This window comes from Brienomyrus brachyistius, chromosome 6, assembly GCF_023856365.1.
Source record: "Brienomyrus brachyistius isolate T26 chromosome 6, BBRACH_0.4, whole genome shotgun sequence".
In the NCBI taxonomy this organism is placed as follows: Eukaryota; Metazoa; Chordata; class Actinopteri; order Osteoglossiformes; family Mormyridae; genus Brienomyrus; species Brienomyrus brachyistius.
Genome location: NC_064538.1, coordinates 2,230,622 through 2,247,152, shown reverse-complemented (window position 1 = coordinate 2,247,152; position 16,531 = coordinate 2,230,622). Strand labels below are relative to the sequence as shown.

Below are 16,531 nucleotides of genomic sequence, written 5' to 3'. Positions count from 1 at the left end.
GGTATTGATTGGCCAAACATGTTGCACTAGTGGTCAAGTAAAAAAATATCACGGGTGTTTTACATGGTTACTGCAAAGGCTGGGGTCACATTAGGAGAAGTTTACAACACCTACGATGACACACTTTGACAGGAATTATCTCATAGTTTCACACAAATAAGAAGACCATTTAAAAGTCATTTTCTTTGGCTGTCTAAGACATTTCCACACCACCGTATATGTATATTTATATTACATGTACATTTTAAAATATTTATCCAGCCTTTTACAAAATGTATTTTTTTTGCATTTTACTTGACAGAAAGACAATGTATATTTGTACAGGTCCACATTTTTTAGGTTTTAAAAATGTTACAGGATTGTTGTTCATTCAGGCGCCAAACTCAGAAATAAAAACTAAAGCATAAGGATCAAGTAATCCCTCACAGTAAGTATTTCAGGCAGTTTCACAGCTGTTACCCATTGCTGCAACATGTTGTAAAGAGTATTTTGGATCATTAAGGAATCAGGAGTCAAGTATTTAATGACTAACGAGAGGCTGCAAATGCAGGAAGGCAGTGAGTGCGGGTAGATAATTAGTTTTAATTCAAGATTGAGGCACTTTATCATTGCGTAACACAGCAAAATTACATTTATGACAACGCCACAGGTGCATTAATAAATACAAAATGAATACAAAATAGAACTTAAAAATAATATATTGATGGCAAAAGCTGGCGATGAACCAATTCCTATTTGTATCTTTTATATCAGACTCAACAGAGGAAACGTATATGAAACAATGAGAGGAAGAAAATTCCAATTCTGAACTAAAGTATTACATTATATCAAGTAACTACAGAGGTAAAAGACGCTGTACGTTTTTCGCATTGTGGCTCAATGGTGCCCCCTGGCGTTAGAATCTTGCTGCTATCCTGAAACTTACAAATTATCTTGTCCACTTTTATACCGTAAAATAAGGGCAATTGCAGTACAAATCAGGCATTATACTGTGAAATCTGTGACACTACAGCCTCGGTGCAACCAAACATAACTTAACAGTGATTCATAATACTGTTTCTCATTTGGTGTTAAGGCTGCCCAAGTAGATCACTGCGTCTTTATGCACGCATCACATCAGAGCCTCCGATGCTGGCCGGACATTAGAATTCAAAGGGCCTGCCTGAAGCTGCTGCTTAAATTTGGTTCTAAGAGAAGCAGTTTTATCAAACTGCAAAGTGATGTTAAGAAAAAAAATAACAGCACTTGGAGCTATAAACATAGTTTGGCTATGTCAGCCTTCAAAACAATACTTAACAAAGAAGCTCAATTGATTATTCACCAATTGCTAAAATGAAAATGTTTTCAGCTCAAATGATGAGTTTGTTGCAGGAGTTTAGGTGTTTATATAAACAGCTGAAGGGTTGAGGGTTTCAATCTTGCATCCACTCTGTCTGTTTGTGGACTTTTCAGTTTCCTACTGCATTGAAAAGACTTGCATTTGGAGTGATTATCACATCCAAAATGGCTATAGTGAGTATGGCTGTAGGTGCCCTTTGGTAAACTGGCATCCCATCTATTATGTACCCCTGCCATCTGCCCTCTGTTAGCTAGGATATGCTGCAGGTATACAGCAGCCATATCCAGGATAAACATCTAGAAGATGGATGGATATAAAAATGTGATCTTTGACTATATACTCTTCCTTTAAATGCCGTGTATAATTGTATGCTATGCATATAAATGCAATATGCAATTTACATATGTAACTAAAACTCTTTCACTAATAAGATACTTTCAATGTTATCCCCCTGCATTGACTATATTATTCATTGTGCAATTTTCAAAAGTATGTGTCTAATAGCAAAGATGTTCATTATGTTTATAACACTCTCAGTGTAAATAACATTTTACACATCCGTATTTTAAAAATGAAGGCAACATTTCCGGATGCAATGCGGTCGAAACGGTCTGAGCTGTATTCCTTAAAAAAACGAAACAGGAGCGCTGTCTCTGCCGGGGAAAAGGCATCCCTGGAAAAGTGATGTGGCCGGGACAGTGTACCACAACTATTATTAGGCGCTGTCAAGTCGACTCCTGACGACCTTATCGACGTCACTCCCTCACAATATCCCTTGTTCTGTCTCGGTCTTCAGCCATCCCAAAGGCACAGGACAGTGTACGCTAATCATATTCAGCACTATATATAAACAAACTGAGAAACTAAATCAGAAACTCCAGAAAACTTTTAAGGCAGCTTGTTTAAAGCGAAATTGCCTGCTATATTTCCTGATAACTTTAAGTGGACTAGCTGATGCCGCTCCTCCTTGCGTTTTAAACAGCATCTGTTCAAAAAACAATCCATATGAAGAACAAAGAAACAGCTGCGTGTGCGCCTGCGCACTGGTGCACACGTACCCACAGGTTCCGGCGTCAGTTACCCGTAGGGGGAGTATTGCAGAAATGTGGCACGCGAAACCAGAGATTCCCGAATGTAAAATCAGTGTCTTCGGCATCTGCGAGTGTTTCCGGAATCAGCCGATGTTCTCCGAACCGTCCGTCCTGCCGGACTGCTGGAGGCGGCCGCAACGCCATGTTGAGCGAAATCTCTCTTCACACTGAAAGGGAACTTTTGAAATAACACTTTATTGAAATTTAAAATTACAAAATCGAAGTAGGGAGGGGGACGCTGGTGATATTCCTTCGGACAGCAAAGCCGAACCCGGATCCGTGGAAGCCCCCATCGGGGAGGGGGAGAGACAACCCCCCGCCGTCCTCATGAAGACTGAACCCCAATAAACGTAGCTAGCTAGCTAGCTAACTAGCTAGCTTGTGTTGCATTAAAAGGGCATTTTATTCGCATCCCGGCTTGCCACCGGGAGCCGATAAGGCCTAGTCCGGGAAGATTCTTGTTCGCTGTATATTAGCTCACTCGCTAGCTAGTTAGCTAGCTAATGTATTTGTTATTTTTAGGCGTCTGTGGTAAAAGTTAGCTTATTATCATTATTGTATATACTTAGCTGAAGATCACGTTTAATTTTTTTGCAATGAGTTTGCCGCCGAAAGCGGTACCGAAGTCAGCCGCCCCCGCCGTAGGAAGTGGACCGGGAACCGGCCCGTCTCCACCGAGCTTGCTGCGGGGCACCCTGAACCCCGTGCCGCTGCCAGGACCCCCAGTAGCCCAGCAGCCGCCCTCGGTGCCGCCGCCGCAGTATCCTTCAGATAATATGACGGGAAATGAAATACCCAGTGCTCTGCTTTTCTGATTCCCGTTGATGATGCGAGGTAAAAACAAGCCTTTATGCCGCCGCCTAGACCCACCTGCCTGCACTAGCATGCTAAGTGTGTAGCTTGTGATTAGCGAGACCATGTAGTGTTGAAGAGCTTCGCTTTCGGCGACATTTGCGTTTTAAATGGACGCCTTGTTTTCTTAAGATAAATTACCCAGTGACACAACTTAATTTTGGTGCTCGGGAAACTTATTAAGGTATTTTGCGGGGATAGTCGCGTACCAAATTAGCCGGTGAGCTAACTGGCTACGTTTGCCAGTTGCTGGTTATGTTTAGCCGGCTGAACTTGACCGTTTTTCAGAGGGTTGGTGATCGGCTTGTGCCACATGGGTTGCAGCGTGAAATCTCCGTCCGAGATATTTGTGTAAGTAGAGCTGTCGGGCGTTTAAACATCTCGCACGGTGTCTTTCTAGCTGGCTAAGGTTAGTTAGCATCGCTAGCCGTCTGTTTGGTTTGGGTATGTGTGAGCCGTGCCACGGTGTCAGGCGCCCCCCCTCCCCAAGCATCGTCTTGTTTTTTGGCTACACTAATCTTATACACTAGAAAAAGGTTTGGCCCCGTGTTTCTTAGGGATCATGACCAAGGTCTTTTTTTGGGTTGCTAGCAGTGTAATGCACTAATTTCAGGCTCGGAGAGCAAGGAAACATGATGTGTTTCACAAATTAAAAGTAATTTAGTTATGCATAGTTTGTCCCACATACAAAATGCTTGCATCTACATTCAGCGTTGTGAATCTCCCGAATAACTAGGCATTACTGTGCAGTCAGTAATTGTTATGAAGTATGTTGATTAGTATAATTAAGACACGTTTAAGTTTAATGGACATTCCTAAATAAGAATCTTAGGTGCCAGTTATGCTACCGGGTGAGATGCATGCAAATAAGTTGAGCGAATTTTGCTATGTGCGATTTTTGTCCTAATGCCAGCACAAAATGCAGAAGTTTTATTAATAGTTTAGAATTATGGACACAATTATTGATATTATCTTAGAGTAAGCTTAACGGTTTCCACTAGATGCCCTTTGGAGAGAATCTTGAGGCATTATGCTGTAGTTCATCAGCAGTTTGATGAATCCGTCAGCTTTTTGATAAAATGCTGCTATTTGGGCAGGTTTTGCAGGTGTCGCTTTAAAGTATGAGTTGAAAGCAGTGCTTATGTCAGTATTGTATACGAGTGAAAATAAATATTTTTTTAAATGGTTTATGCAGTTATCTAGGAAGGTAATGTACCTGTAAGAAGATGATACCAGTTCACAGGGTGTCAGTGATGAGTGACATTCTGGGTGTTTTTCTGGACTGGGAAAATTTTAAAAAGAGAGTGCTTTCAGGTTTGAACCACTGCAGTGACATTAATCTGTTGGCATCTACCAAAAACAGTATTGGAAATGCATCATACACCTGGCAGTGATGTGCTCAGCTGAAGTGCTTAATAAATAATCAGTTATAGGATATGTGTTGGCTCAGTCTGTTGATTGTATGTAGAGCTTTGCTTTCTTGAAGCTGTCCTTTCTGCTCCAGCTCTCTTGAGTCGAGCTTATACAGTGCGAAGGATATTTTTATTTTTTAGTTATCTTCTTGTATTGAATTTTGATTAACCATGCTTTTCCGTCTGGTTAATTTTATACTTTGCCGGACTTTTTTTGTTGTTGTTTAATTCTAACTTAACACTTGAGCTGGAGTCAAAAGGGTGACACACTGAAGGCAATTCCAAGGTTAAATGATGCGTCACCCTGTCATTTAGGTTTGTTTTATTTTTTTTTGCTGCTCATGGTTGTGATTCATAAGGCGTCAGTCGCAGTAAGAACTGAAGATGTGATTTTCTGCATAGAGTGCAGTATCAGCAGATTGCCTGACTGAGAATGGCAGATGGGGAATTTAGCTGTGAGTTTGGGCTGGCAGCCGGTTGCCGTATCCCTGCATATGTGCAGGAGCCTGCTCCACAGGTACACACTAAAAACAAATTCGGATCCCGAGGCAGAAACACATGCAGTCAGATAATAAATGATTACTGTGTAGTACAGCTTGGGAACAAATTTCATTACAGTATTATTTATGTATTCATTTTACTCGTGTCCTCCCCTTAGTCAGGAAAATCCAAAACTTTCTTGCATTCCAGTCTTTTAGCAGTTGGTTTCACTTTCAAAGGGGATGAGAAGTTTGTCAACTCCCTCTCTGGCAGTGCTGTTCCTGTTCTGGGAATCCGTCGTGCTCCTATCAGACAGTGACATGGCCCTCTGTCCCCTCTGTCAGCCTATCGCCAACTCATGTAATTGGAATAGAGTGGGAATTTCCCCAGTGTGCTTACAGTCACTGTTTGCTCTTCTTAGTCCTGCTTCCATTTCCCAGTGAAAGAGAAACTAAAAATCAGCATCTGGTGGCCTGGTTTTTTTTTTTTTTTTAATAGTTTTTGAATAAATCTGGGACTGTTTTGAGTGGTCTTTGCAGTTTTTGTGACAAATGAACACAGGGTAACATGTTTAAGAACTATATCGGTTAAAATATTTATATTTGCAGTGGAATTTTTCCCCTTGAAAAGTGAGCCAGGGGTTTACTGCCTGTATTTTGTTTCAATGGGCGTTTTGTCCACTAGAGTAATGAGAGCTGAGCTGCCAATGGTGGAAGAGATTTCAGCTGAAGATCTCACTGTGGTGCTGTCTTAGCTCAGGCTGCTCTTTGATAAATTGCACAATATAAAGTGAGACTTTTCTGATTCTTGTTTTACATCAGCCAGTGTGTTTTATTTGCTTTCACCATTTTGCTTTAGTACGTTTACTTTTATTAATATTTCTGTTCATTCTTCCCCTGCTAAATCAGAAACATTTTAGCCATGTAGGCTTATGCTCTCCTAGTATAGTAATAAGCTGTGTCTGTTGGACAATACATAACAATGTGATTAGAAATGCGTATAAAGGAGAGCTCTGGACTAACCGGATTGGCCATTTCTGCCAGTCTTCTGATCAGGGACATGGGGAAAAAAGACTGCTTGTGACGACAAACTACATCGCTGTCTTAATGATCTCATTGCTTGTTACACTGTTGAATGCAGAGATGACTTGAGCCCCCCCCCCCCCCCCGCCCCTTTGCATCTCCCTCACTTAATTCTATATTAACCATTTATTAGCTAATTTAAGCAAACCAGAATTTTAAGTGAGCTCAAACTGTAACGATGCAGGAAACAGATGTTGTTCTGTGATGCATCTGAGGGGCAACCAGCGAAAGCCTCATTGAGCTTCCATACTTTCCACCCACTAGTTATTAAAATGTATCCTAAGATCTGCAAATAACATTTCTTGCAGGGACCGTTTCTGTCTATCATTGTTTTAAATAACCACACTGCTGAGGAATCGTCTCTAGCCATTTGCCTGGCATGCTTAAAAAAAGTCAATTTAAACTTGCAGTTCGCTAATCTTTATATAGAACTTCACAATTTACATATTGGTAGGTTTTTTGAAATTTAGTTTTTCTGATAGTGTTTCATACATAGAATTTATGCATCTAGTGCTGTTAGATGTAATTTGTTGCTGTACCTTCGCGATAGTGTTTATTGTAGTGTGAAATGGTTTTTGTTTTCATGTCATAATTATGGTCTGCAGTGTCTGACTTAATTGAATTTAAGGAAAATCACTGTATGGAAAATGGGGGGGGGGGGGGGGGGGGGAGGACTTTCTAGGTTTCTTAAACCTCTGTGTATACAGGAAAAGGCCATTTATTTAGCAGTTTTTGTGTCTGTAGTTAGCTTCCAGCTGTTGAAAGTTACAATACTGCTGATTGGAAACTAATTTGAATCGACACCTCATTCACACCTAAAAAAAAAACAGGTGAGGTTGGTTAGTATTCAGGTAATTACTAAAAGAAGCTGATATGGAGTGAACACACACGCGCACACACACGCGCACACACGCGCACACACACGCGCACACACGCGCACACACACGCACACACACACACACACACACACACACACACACACACACAAACAACTAGCTCCAGAAGACTCAGGACTCCCATATCATTGTCTTTACTTTTCCCTGGAATATGGGGTTCCTCTTGTTTCATGCACCTCCTGGCCTTCTGCGTTTTTATCGGTTCGTTCTAACAGTGATGCTAAGTCACATGACAGGCATTCCTCACTTTAAGACCCTCGCATAATATGCTTATTGGCACATTTACTGCTCAGCATCACAATTCAGATGAAAGCTTAGTATTCCGTTTTTTTTGGGGTGGGGTGTGTTTATGGAAGGTTCTTCACAGGGCAGTGGACAATGAATGGTTTTCACATTTACAGTAGGTCTTATCTGGAGACCCTCTCTATGCCTGAGTTTAGGCTAGCAGCCTTAGGCTAGGCTGATGGAGCTCCCAGCTGTACTGGGTCCTCCTGCTAGCACTGATTCTTTGTACCAGTGCTTCCCTCTCTGAGCCGGAGCTTGCAGTGTTAGGCTGATGGAGCTCCCAGCTGTACTGGGTCCTCCTGCTAGCACTGATTCTTTGTACCAGTGCTCCCCTCTCTGAGCCGGAGCTTGCAGTGTTAGGCTGATGGAGCTCCCAGCTGTACTGGGTCCTCCTGCTAGCACTGATTCTTTGTACCAGTGCTTCCCTCTCTGAGCCAGAGCTTGCAGTGTTAGGCTGATGGAGCTCCCAGCTGTACTGGGTCCTCCTGCTAGCACTGATTCTTTGTACCTGCGCCCCCCTCTTTGAGCCGGAGCTTGCAGTGTTAGGCTGATGAGACTCCCAGCTGGGGTTTGTTCCCGCCACTGGAGGAGGGGGCAGGGCTGCTGGTGGTTGCCAGGGAAACGTGCTGCACATATGGCTTCCGCGGTGTTCTGCAGACAATGGCTGTGCTGCTTAGCATGCAGGGTGGGAGGCTGAGGGGGGGGGGGGGGTCCTTCCCACAGACAGCTAACAATGGCTGGGAAGGCTAATTCTCGTGCCTACCGGTTGAAGTTGGGACATGGGGGACCCCTTTCAAGTACTCACATCTGTGTTCACGCATGCATCATGTAGTTTTTCTGGCCAGGTTTAATGCTGGCCTTTGTGTTCAGTTTGAGTATTCAGTATTTTATTTTCCTGTGGAGCAGTATAAAAGCCAGCAATCATGGGCTGTGTCTTGTAGTCTGCAGAGTAATTAAATTGACATCAGGCCCTTGAGCAAGGCCCTTAACTTCAGCTCCTTCATGGGCGCTGGCTGAGACTTCGCTCTGACCCCAAAACTTGCTCTCACCTTGGTGAATACCAAGATCTCTCAGTGAAGTAAAAATGGGATTTGTGGGGAAAAATGCCCCCTGGGAATGAATATGGTGCTATTAGTCTATTCATTTAACTAAAAGTGATTAGAATAAACAGATGTATTCATACCTTTTTGAAGTGAGCACTAAATTTTATGTAATGTGAATGTTGTAAAAAAATATTTCGATATTTCTATGTAATGTGTTCCTGTTGAGGTGGCCCTTGCCTTCAGCGTCATTAGTCATAGCTGTGCGTCGCCGCCCTTTCAGCTGAGCTGCAGCGCCTTTCGGTACCTGTGGAGCATGTTTAGTGCTTCGGATACGTCTGGCTCATAGCTCGTCACAGCGGCATGTGAAATAAGGTATTTTTTACTGTAGAGCCCTATGCTGTATCGCTATAGAAACAGCTCTGAGTGCAGCAGTCGGGCAGATTGGTGGAGAGTCAAACTTCCAGCGGTGAGGGAAACAATAGGACTGTTGGTGAGACGATAGTGGGAGGTGGACCTACAAGCTCAGGCACTGAGCCCCGAGCGTGGCAAGGCCTACTGTACAGGTTTGAAAAAGACAATGTTATAGTGACCTCATTTTGAGGGTAACTTATACTTGCATGGAGCTTCTGTTTCTAATTATCTCTAAGTGATAATGTTGTTACATGTGTCACAGACCTTTTTTTTCCCGAAAAAGAAAAAATCTTACACAGTCTGCCATTGTCTGTTGATGAAGCCGGTTTCTGGCCTCAGAGGTTAGGTTTTAAGCAAATATCTTTCAATTCAGTTATTTGCTGGCTGGTTTTTGTCCAAGCATAGTTTTTCCAGTTTGCCTGCACTGATTGCAGAAATGGGACAGCTGGTATTGGTGTGGGGGTTTATCACAAGTTAACCTGTTTGCCTTTTGGGGTAATATTGGTAATAGTTATGAAACTGAACAACCTGCTTCTCATGGTAATTTTATTGATGACTGGCTGTTGTTTTGCTCAATTCCAAATCACTTGACAATTTGCTTATCATTGAATGCAGATTGTACTGTTTTCTGGACAGTGCAGAAGGAAGAACTGCTTACAGGTTGGTGACTCAGACAGGCTGTGATTATTTCAGTTCTCGATGAGGCTAGTCCGGAAGCACTCTGTTCTTTGATCCCTTACCTGAGTCGGTACATGTCCAGTCTCCACCTGCCCCACTTTTTTGCCCTGACCTTCCCCCCAAACCCCCACCCACCTGCCCCACTTTGCCGTGCACTGACCTTCCCCCACACCCCCACCTCAACGCAAAAGCCAGATCTCTGGCAGCCAAGCGATGGTTCTTCTGTTAGCGGTCCGGATGGAGACCGGCACTCGCACCGTAGAACAAGGGCCCGATTGTCAGGGGGGCGGGGGACAGGGGAGGGAGACTATTCCGCTCTGGCCTCGGAGATGGGAGCCGCGTCTCCACTGGGCCTTCTGTGAACCTCACTCTCTCCAACCGAGGAGCCCCCCCCCACCTCTGGGAGTGGAGACACATTTGTGAGATGAAGAGTTAGAAGTACCATGACAACATTCCTTGGAGGAGGGGTTTGGTTTCATTTTACCAGAAAGGAAAGCTTCCTCTTTCTTTGAATGTGAAACAACGCCTTTTAGGTCATAGGAGATGGTGTGGTTTTGAAAGAATGTATTTATGATCCAGCTGTATGAGCGTGATTCAGAACATGCCTGCATGGGAGATGATGAATAATAGGCTTGAGACACCGCAAGCGCTGTAGACTGTAGTCCTGGTTGAAGCATGCCGGGTGATGGTTAGAGACAAGCAGTTATTTTGTTTTATTTTCATTAGCATTACATTTATCCCCGTGTCGCTTGTATCTCATCAGATGGGAAACATCAGTGTGGTTGTCTAGAGCAGGGGTCTCCAACTCCGGTCCCGGAGAGCTACTATCCAGTAGGTTTTCTATCCTACCTGGCTTCTGATGAGCCACACCTGCTCTCAGGTAAATTCCAGGAACAGCTGTGGCTCATCAGAAGCCGGGTAGGATAGAAAACCTGCTGGATAGTAGCTCTCCAGGACCGGAGTTGGAGACCCCTGGTCTTGAGTTTGGTCTCTGAAGGATTTTGGTTGCCGGTGACTTGCGGTCACTGAGTGCATACTGGTCCAGGTGTGTCTGCTCCTTGAGGGTATCTGTGTTCCTTTTTCGACGTGGTACCTCGTCTGATATCACCGGGTCACACTTTTGCCAACCAGAGCCCCTTATCTGGGTTTGTACTGTTTTATTAGGACCAGCATTTACCCCTTTTCTTGTTTTTTGGCTTTGTTTTGGCTCTCCAGTGCCAGTAAGCATAGCGTAAACTCTCATGACAACTTTTCATTCGTCCCATATGTCCCTGAGTGCTGGGTCTGCCACAAGCAGCCGCCTTAATCTAAACCGCATCGGAACATCAGGTTGTGCTTTTGTTCATTTAGTTTTCCTGCCCTCCGTGTCCCTAAGTTAAATATGTTCTAGGTGTGTGAGCAATTCCTCAGATGATTTGGCATGTGGATTAATCTGAACTGTCCTGGGATGTGCCGTGGGCATTGTGGTCCTCTGGTTCCGTGCTGTCCGGCCCATTAAGACTTTCGCTGTAATGGGCCAGGGGGTGGGAATGAGTAGGCGGAACCACATGGGCACTCGGAACACTGTGCTCGTTCAGATGCCCTGTGCCCTGTCATAGGCTGTCTTGGATCATTCAGTGAGTTTCTGCCTGTAGAACTGAAATGTTGCCCTAAAACAATTTCACATTTCATTTTCTTATGATGTTAAGATACAATTGTAATTGCACTGATATTTGTATTATCCAGCCCTGAGTTGTAGTTGGCACCTGACTGCTGACTGATTTAACCGTCACACATTGGTGAGCCGAATTTTTTTTATCACAGAAACAAAGGCTAAAATGCCTCCCTGAAACATTTTTGTAACTGAAAATCATGAAAACTTCCTAACTGCCATGGCTGTGGGACAATAGCGATTGTGATCTGCCCCTAAAGTTTTAATGGCATGTGTTTAAGCAGCCCAGTTTAAGTTGAGTGATGATTGTTGCCCTAATCTTATCTTTGATTTGTCTCTGACATTTGGCCATGTTCTCATGCATGGCAAGTGTGAGATGTACATAGGCAAATATATGTGGCCTAAATAGGCTCTACATTGTCAGTGGGATTTGTTTGTGAGATTTGCATCTGATTGGTCGAATTGAAGCTGGTCTGAACTTCTGGAACGAGCACCTGGTATCTGCCCCTGTAGATAATGGCTGTAGTGCCATGGCCAGCAAAGGTGGCCTGTTGTGGTTTTGGTGTATAACTCGTGGCACCAGTGCATCATTTCTGTGCATGCAGCGGGTCCTGTAGGCAGCAGGGCGTGACTGGGTTTCAGGACCTGGTTTGAGGAGCCACTGACTGTGGGCCGTGTATGGGCACTGATTCCTGCCCACCTCGTGATGGGATGGAGAAGCTCGACAAAACTGCACGAGTAAGAAATTGAAACCTTTCTCGATTCCTTGAAAGCCTGTGATGTGAATGTAATGGGCCCTCGGCCAAGATAACGGAGTTCAGCAACCTGTTAGTGTGCTTTGGCAGGTTTAGTGACCTGCTGGCATTTTGCCCTTCCTTTGAGCAGAGCCTCATACTGGAACTTGCAGTCGCACTGGGTTCCACGTCAACGGCTTTCTTCTGCTGTCCTCTCATGCCGAAGCGCTAATGGGTCGATGATTTATGTATCACATCAAAGGCGTTAAGTGAAGATTTTTCCCCACCAAGAAAATGGAAGATTAGTAGTTAAGATGCCTGACCCTTTTGGTCGACTCGGAATACCACAGGGATAAGTGTGGAGCAGAGCTGAAGGTGATGTTTAGTCCTTCCCATTTTGTATAGCACATTTCTCTTGTATCACTACACTTTTCTGCAAGTTTATTGCAGTCTTGTTTTATTCTGGGCTGTTAAGTGTTTGGACTCGTGCATGTAGAAGTAAGACAGTCGTGGTCGGAATATGAAAATCAAAGAATTATTGAACTCGTACAGAAACCTGATTTAAAAGGCTACCAAATGCAACTTCTGGTTTACCAGATGCTTAATTTTTAATAACCCTTATTTGATGTGTTGTTTGCGGTTGGCAAAATTATTAACAATTAAGCAAAAAAAAAAAATGTGTGAAGACCTATAGTGTGGTAACTTGGGCTCAGTGAATCCGCCTTTTGACTGCAGGAAAACTTGATCCCTTGTCAGACGTGTGCATCCTTTGCGTAATGAACATTTATCTTTTCAAGGAATGTGGTCAGTCCTGCTTCAACGTGACTAATGCGCTCCTGAAAAACCTCACATTCACTAAAATCGTGTACTAAAATGCACACATCCAATAGGAAGAATTAGGGTTAGGGGAATATGACTAAAATTTAGTAACTTACACCAAACCGCATAGATTAGATAATAAAAATAGTGATACCACTGGCCAAAGGGGAATGTGTTAATTTTAAATAAGAAATAATAATGATACATTAATAAATATCAAAAACATCTCATATGGATCTTATGAGTCTCTTGATAATTAGCAAATTAATTTAAAAAGGTTATTTGTGTTTTATGATTTGTGAAATATTTTTAGAATCTAAGACTTTGATGTGTGGATGTACAAATAGTTTCCTTTTAGATTTGAAAACTGCTGAAGAAAAAAGGCTCAAAAGAATGATTCATTCATGACTCGGACATCACCATCATTCACTAACTGTTTTCGTGGGCAAGTAATGTTTTTCGCTAAGAGTGTATCGCATTGTAGTTCTCATGGCGCTTTTCTCTCTGTCTGAAAATCAAGCAAATTCAAATGCGATTCCACATTGTATTGGACTTTGGTACTAATATATCCGTTAGAACATATTCATGGTGTGATATCGTGTGTTGCAGTCGGACTGACAATATATTCAAAAAAAAAATTGAGATACAGGTGAAATTAGTACTTTAAAAGTTTTGTTACTAGCAAGTTTCCCTGATTTGCATATGTTTAGAATGACTAGTCATCTCATGGTGTCTGGAACTTTGTTCTTTAACTTGTAGCCTGTTCTGCGTAGTGTCTAACCTCACCCTCTTCCCTTCGGCTTTGACACCATGCCCCGGTTTTCCTTAACGCCCTCGCTCCCCAGGATCCCCCGACTGCAACCTCCGCTAGAGGAGCGACTGTACTCACGCACAGCCAGGCGTGACTGCTGTCTACAACGTGAGCAGCCGTCTCCAAAGAGTGGTGGCTAGTGCATTGAACAAGGGTGCAGACTCGTAAACCAAGCACTGCTGGTTCAAGTGCCGGCAAGGGCCTGTGTAGTGATCTGAAGGACAGTACTTAACTTTAATTACTCAAGTGAAATATCCAGCTAAGTGGCTTTGGGATGCTTCAGAACTAAAAACAGAACTTTTATGTTTTTCTCTGCCCATTTTCATCAGCATGTTAAAAAATAATATAAGCTTCTGGGGCTGATCCGGTTTTAAATTTTTTTTTAAATAGTACTATAAAGTTAATTTTTTTCATTTTTGTATGTATAATCATGCATCAAGGGTGGAATAATGATTTTAGGAACCATTCAGGAATCCCTGGGTCTGATTGAGAAAAACAGCATGTACTTGGAAAGGATAATATCGTATAGATCAGGGGTGGCCAACCTTATCCGCAAAAGGGTGGTGTGTATGCGGGTTTTCGCTGCAACTCCCTAATTAGATTACTAATTAGAGGACTGATTGGCTGAAGAGTCCTCACACTGGGGTTCGAACAGGTGACCTAAAGGTTATCCCACAAACCTGCACACACACTGGCCCTCTGCGGGTCAGACTGGACACCAGCCCAATCTACCCCAGTGTAGATGCATAAAGATTGTGGTTGGGCCTGTGGGACGTTGCAGGGCTGTCGGATCTCGGTGGTCAGCCGGGGAATAAAGATCCTCATTGTTTCATTCATCTCTCTTGCTGAGCTGCATTGTCTCTGTGCCACTCGGAGAGCAGGAAGCAGCTTCCCCCCCCCCCCCACGCTCGTTAGGCATGTACCCGCCCGCCACACGTGCTCTAAAAGGATGTCGTCCCGTCTCACCCCATCTCACGCTTGGTCTCTGGATCAGGTGTCGCGAGCCGCCGGCCCCCCCGTACACCGCACACGACCTCACCAAAGGGCACCCTAACCTGGCAGCCACCCCCCCTGGCCACGCGGCTTCCCCAGGACTCTCTCAGGTACCTGTATGTATGGCTGTCTCTGTCCGCCTCTCTGTGCCTGCCCCCTTATCCCCATGTCCGCCCTGGGAGGGTTGAGGCGCCCGGCCTGCACGCTCTCCCACCTCTCACCCCTGTTCTGTGCCGCCGCTTTTCTGCACCTCGCCGTCGTCGTTTGGCGGCGCCCCTTCTGGATTGCAGCGGCGCTATCGCCGCCAGTGGCGTCTGTCTGGCTGTGCCCCTCTGTGTCTGTGTTTCCTGTGGCTCCTGTCACCGTTCTGCTGCCTCCTGCCGCGGCCCAGGGCCCGTGCCCAGATAGAGGAGGTGCCAGAATGACTCAGCTATTTCAGTGGCGTGTTTCCCCAGTATGATGAGAGGCCGCACTTCCACAACCTGTCTGGGGAGGGACATACTCCCACCTCTCTGCCTATTAATAGTGAACCCCCCCCCCCCCCCCCCCACACACACACACACACACACACACACACACACACAAACACATTGGCCACACCCACACCTTACCTTGGATCTTGGGATTTCCTAACCTCTTACCAAAAGTACGTTCTTGGTTTCGCCGTGTTGCTGTGTGGGTACGTTCTAACCCTGTCCCTCCCCCACCCTGTAGCCTCCCTACCCCTCTGGACAGAATGCTGGGCCTGCTCCGCTGGTATATTCTCCCCCAACGCAGCCAATGAACGCACAGCCGCCCAATCGCTCGGTAAGTGCCCCCCTGCCCGACTGATGAGTAGATTGTTGCTCCTTTAAGGGCACTGGGGCAAAGAGTAGGTTTTCCACACACATCCTGATTTGATGCATCAATTATTTTACACCCTTTTTCACACAGCTGTCCTTAGGGATTTGCTGTGCTCCACACTCCAAGGTAGCTCCTTAACCCTTTAGTGCTGCAGTCATGCCAGACGAGTATGATTGCAGCTGTCCTTCTGATCCGTGTGCCTCCCTCTCGTTTTCCTCCTTGTCCCCTGCATTTAGTTTCCAGCTGGCCCTCGTCCTACGCACCACCAGGTAATACAGCTTTTTAATGCACCGCCTGCCACCCGTCCTTTTCTGTGTGTTTGCTTGAGATGATTACAAATAAAAAAAATCTGCCGTGCATGGTTAAGCTCTGCTCATCCATCCAGTTGTATTTGTGCAGGTTTGTTATGCCTGAGATGTGAGCGTGTTAACTTAGCGGCGCTTGTTTCAGACATGGTTTTTATAAAGATCGCCGGCGCTCATCATGTTATGCTGGACGCGCCGCCGCAGAGAGGTGTCTGCAGGCGCTCTCAGGACCTGAGACTGCCTCTGCATCCTTATTTTTTCGGAGGAGTGTTTTGTTCTTCCTGTCTTCTGTCTTCCCTGACGAACTTGCTCCGCCGTGTCCTCTAGGCTATCAGTCATCTGAGCTTAATGTGGCGAGGAGAAGAGGCTGCATGCTTCTCTCCCACAAAAACACAGGGGGATTGGTGGCACAGCCACCCGCTGCCAGTCATGTGTCATTCTGCTGAAGTTGGGTGGCACCTGCTCTTGCCAGTGGGGAGTGGGAAGGGGGTCATGATCTCCATAGTGAGGTTGAGAGACGATGGAGTTTAAGGTGGCGGATTGGGTAGAGGGCTCATTTGTGCTGATGAAGATGAGGGTCTGCAGCGAAGAGGCACAACTGAAGTCATGAAGAGGAAAGGCCCCCATTTGTGGTGGCGAAGAGGAGCAGAGCCCCCCCCGTGGTGGCAATAGGAGACCTGAGAGAGAACAATGATGGAGAGGGTAGAGGAGAAGCCAAAGCCAAACTCTCTCGGCAGGATAGCATTTGGTTAGGATTGGGCTGGTGCGGGTGCGGGTGCGGGTGCGGGTGCTGGTGCGGGTGCTGG

General features: G+C 45.0%; 1 protein-coding gene across 1 annotated transcript in view; it reads left to right on the top strand.

Moving 5' to 3' along the window:
- Positions 1-2,467: 2,467 nt before the first annotated feature.
- The window catches only part of eif4g3b (eukaryotic translation initiation factor 4 gamma, 3b), a 36,259-nt gene continuing 22,195 nt past the window's right edge, over positions 2,468-16,531 (top strand). The window contains 5 exon segments of the mRNA XM_049018455.1: positions 2,468-3,190; positions 13,619-13,692; positions 14,579-14,687; positions 15,292-15,384; positions 15,657-15,689. Coding sequence (XP_048874412.1) covers positions 15,358-15,384; positions 15,657-15,689 — 60 coding nt within the window. The 5' untranslated portion in view covers positions 2,468-3,190; positions 13,619-13,692; positions 14,579-14,687; positions 15,292-15,357.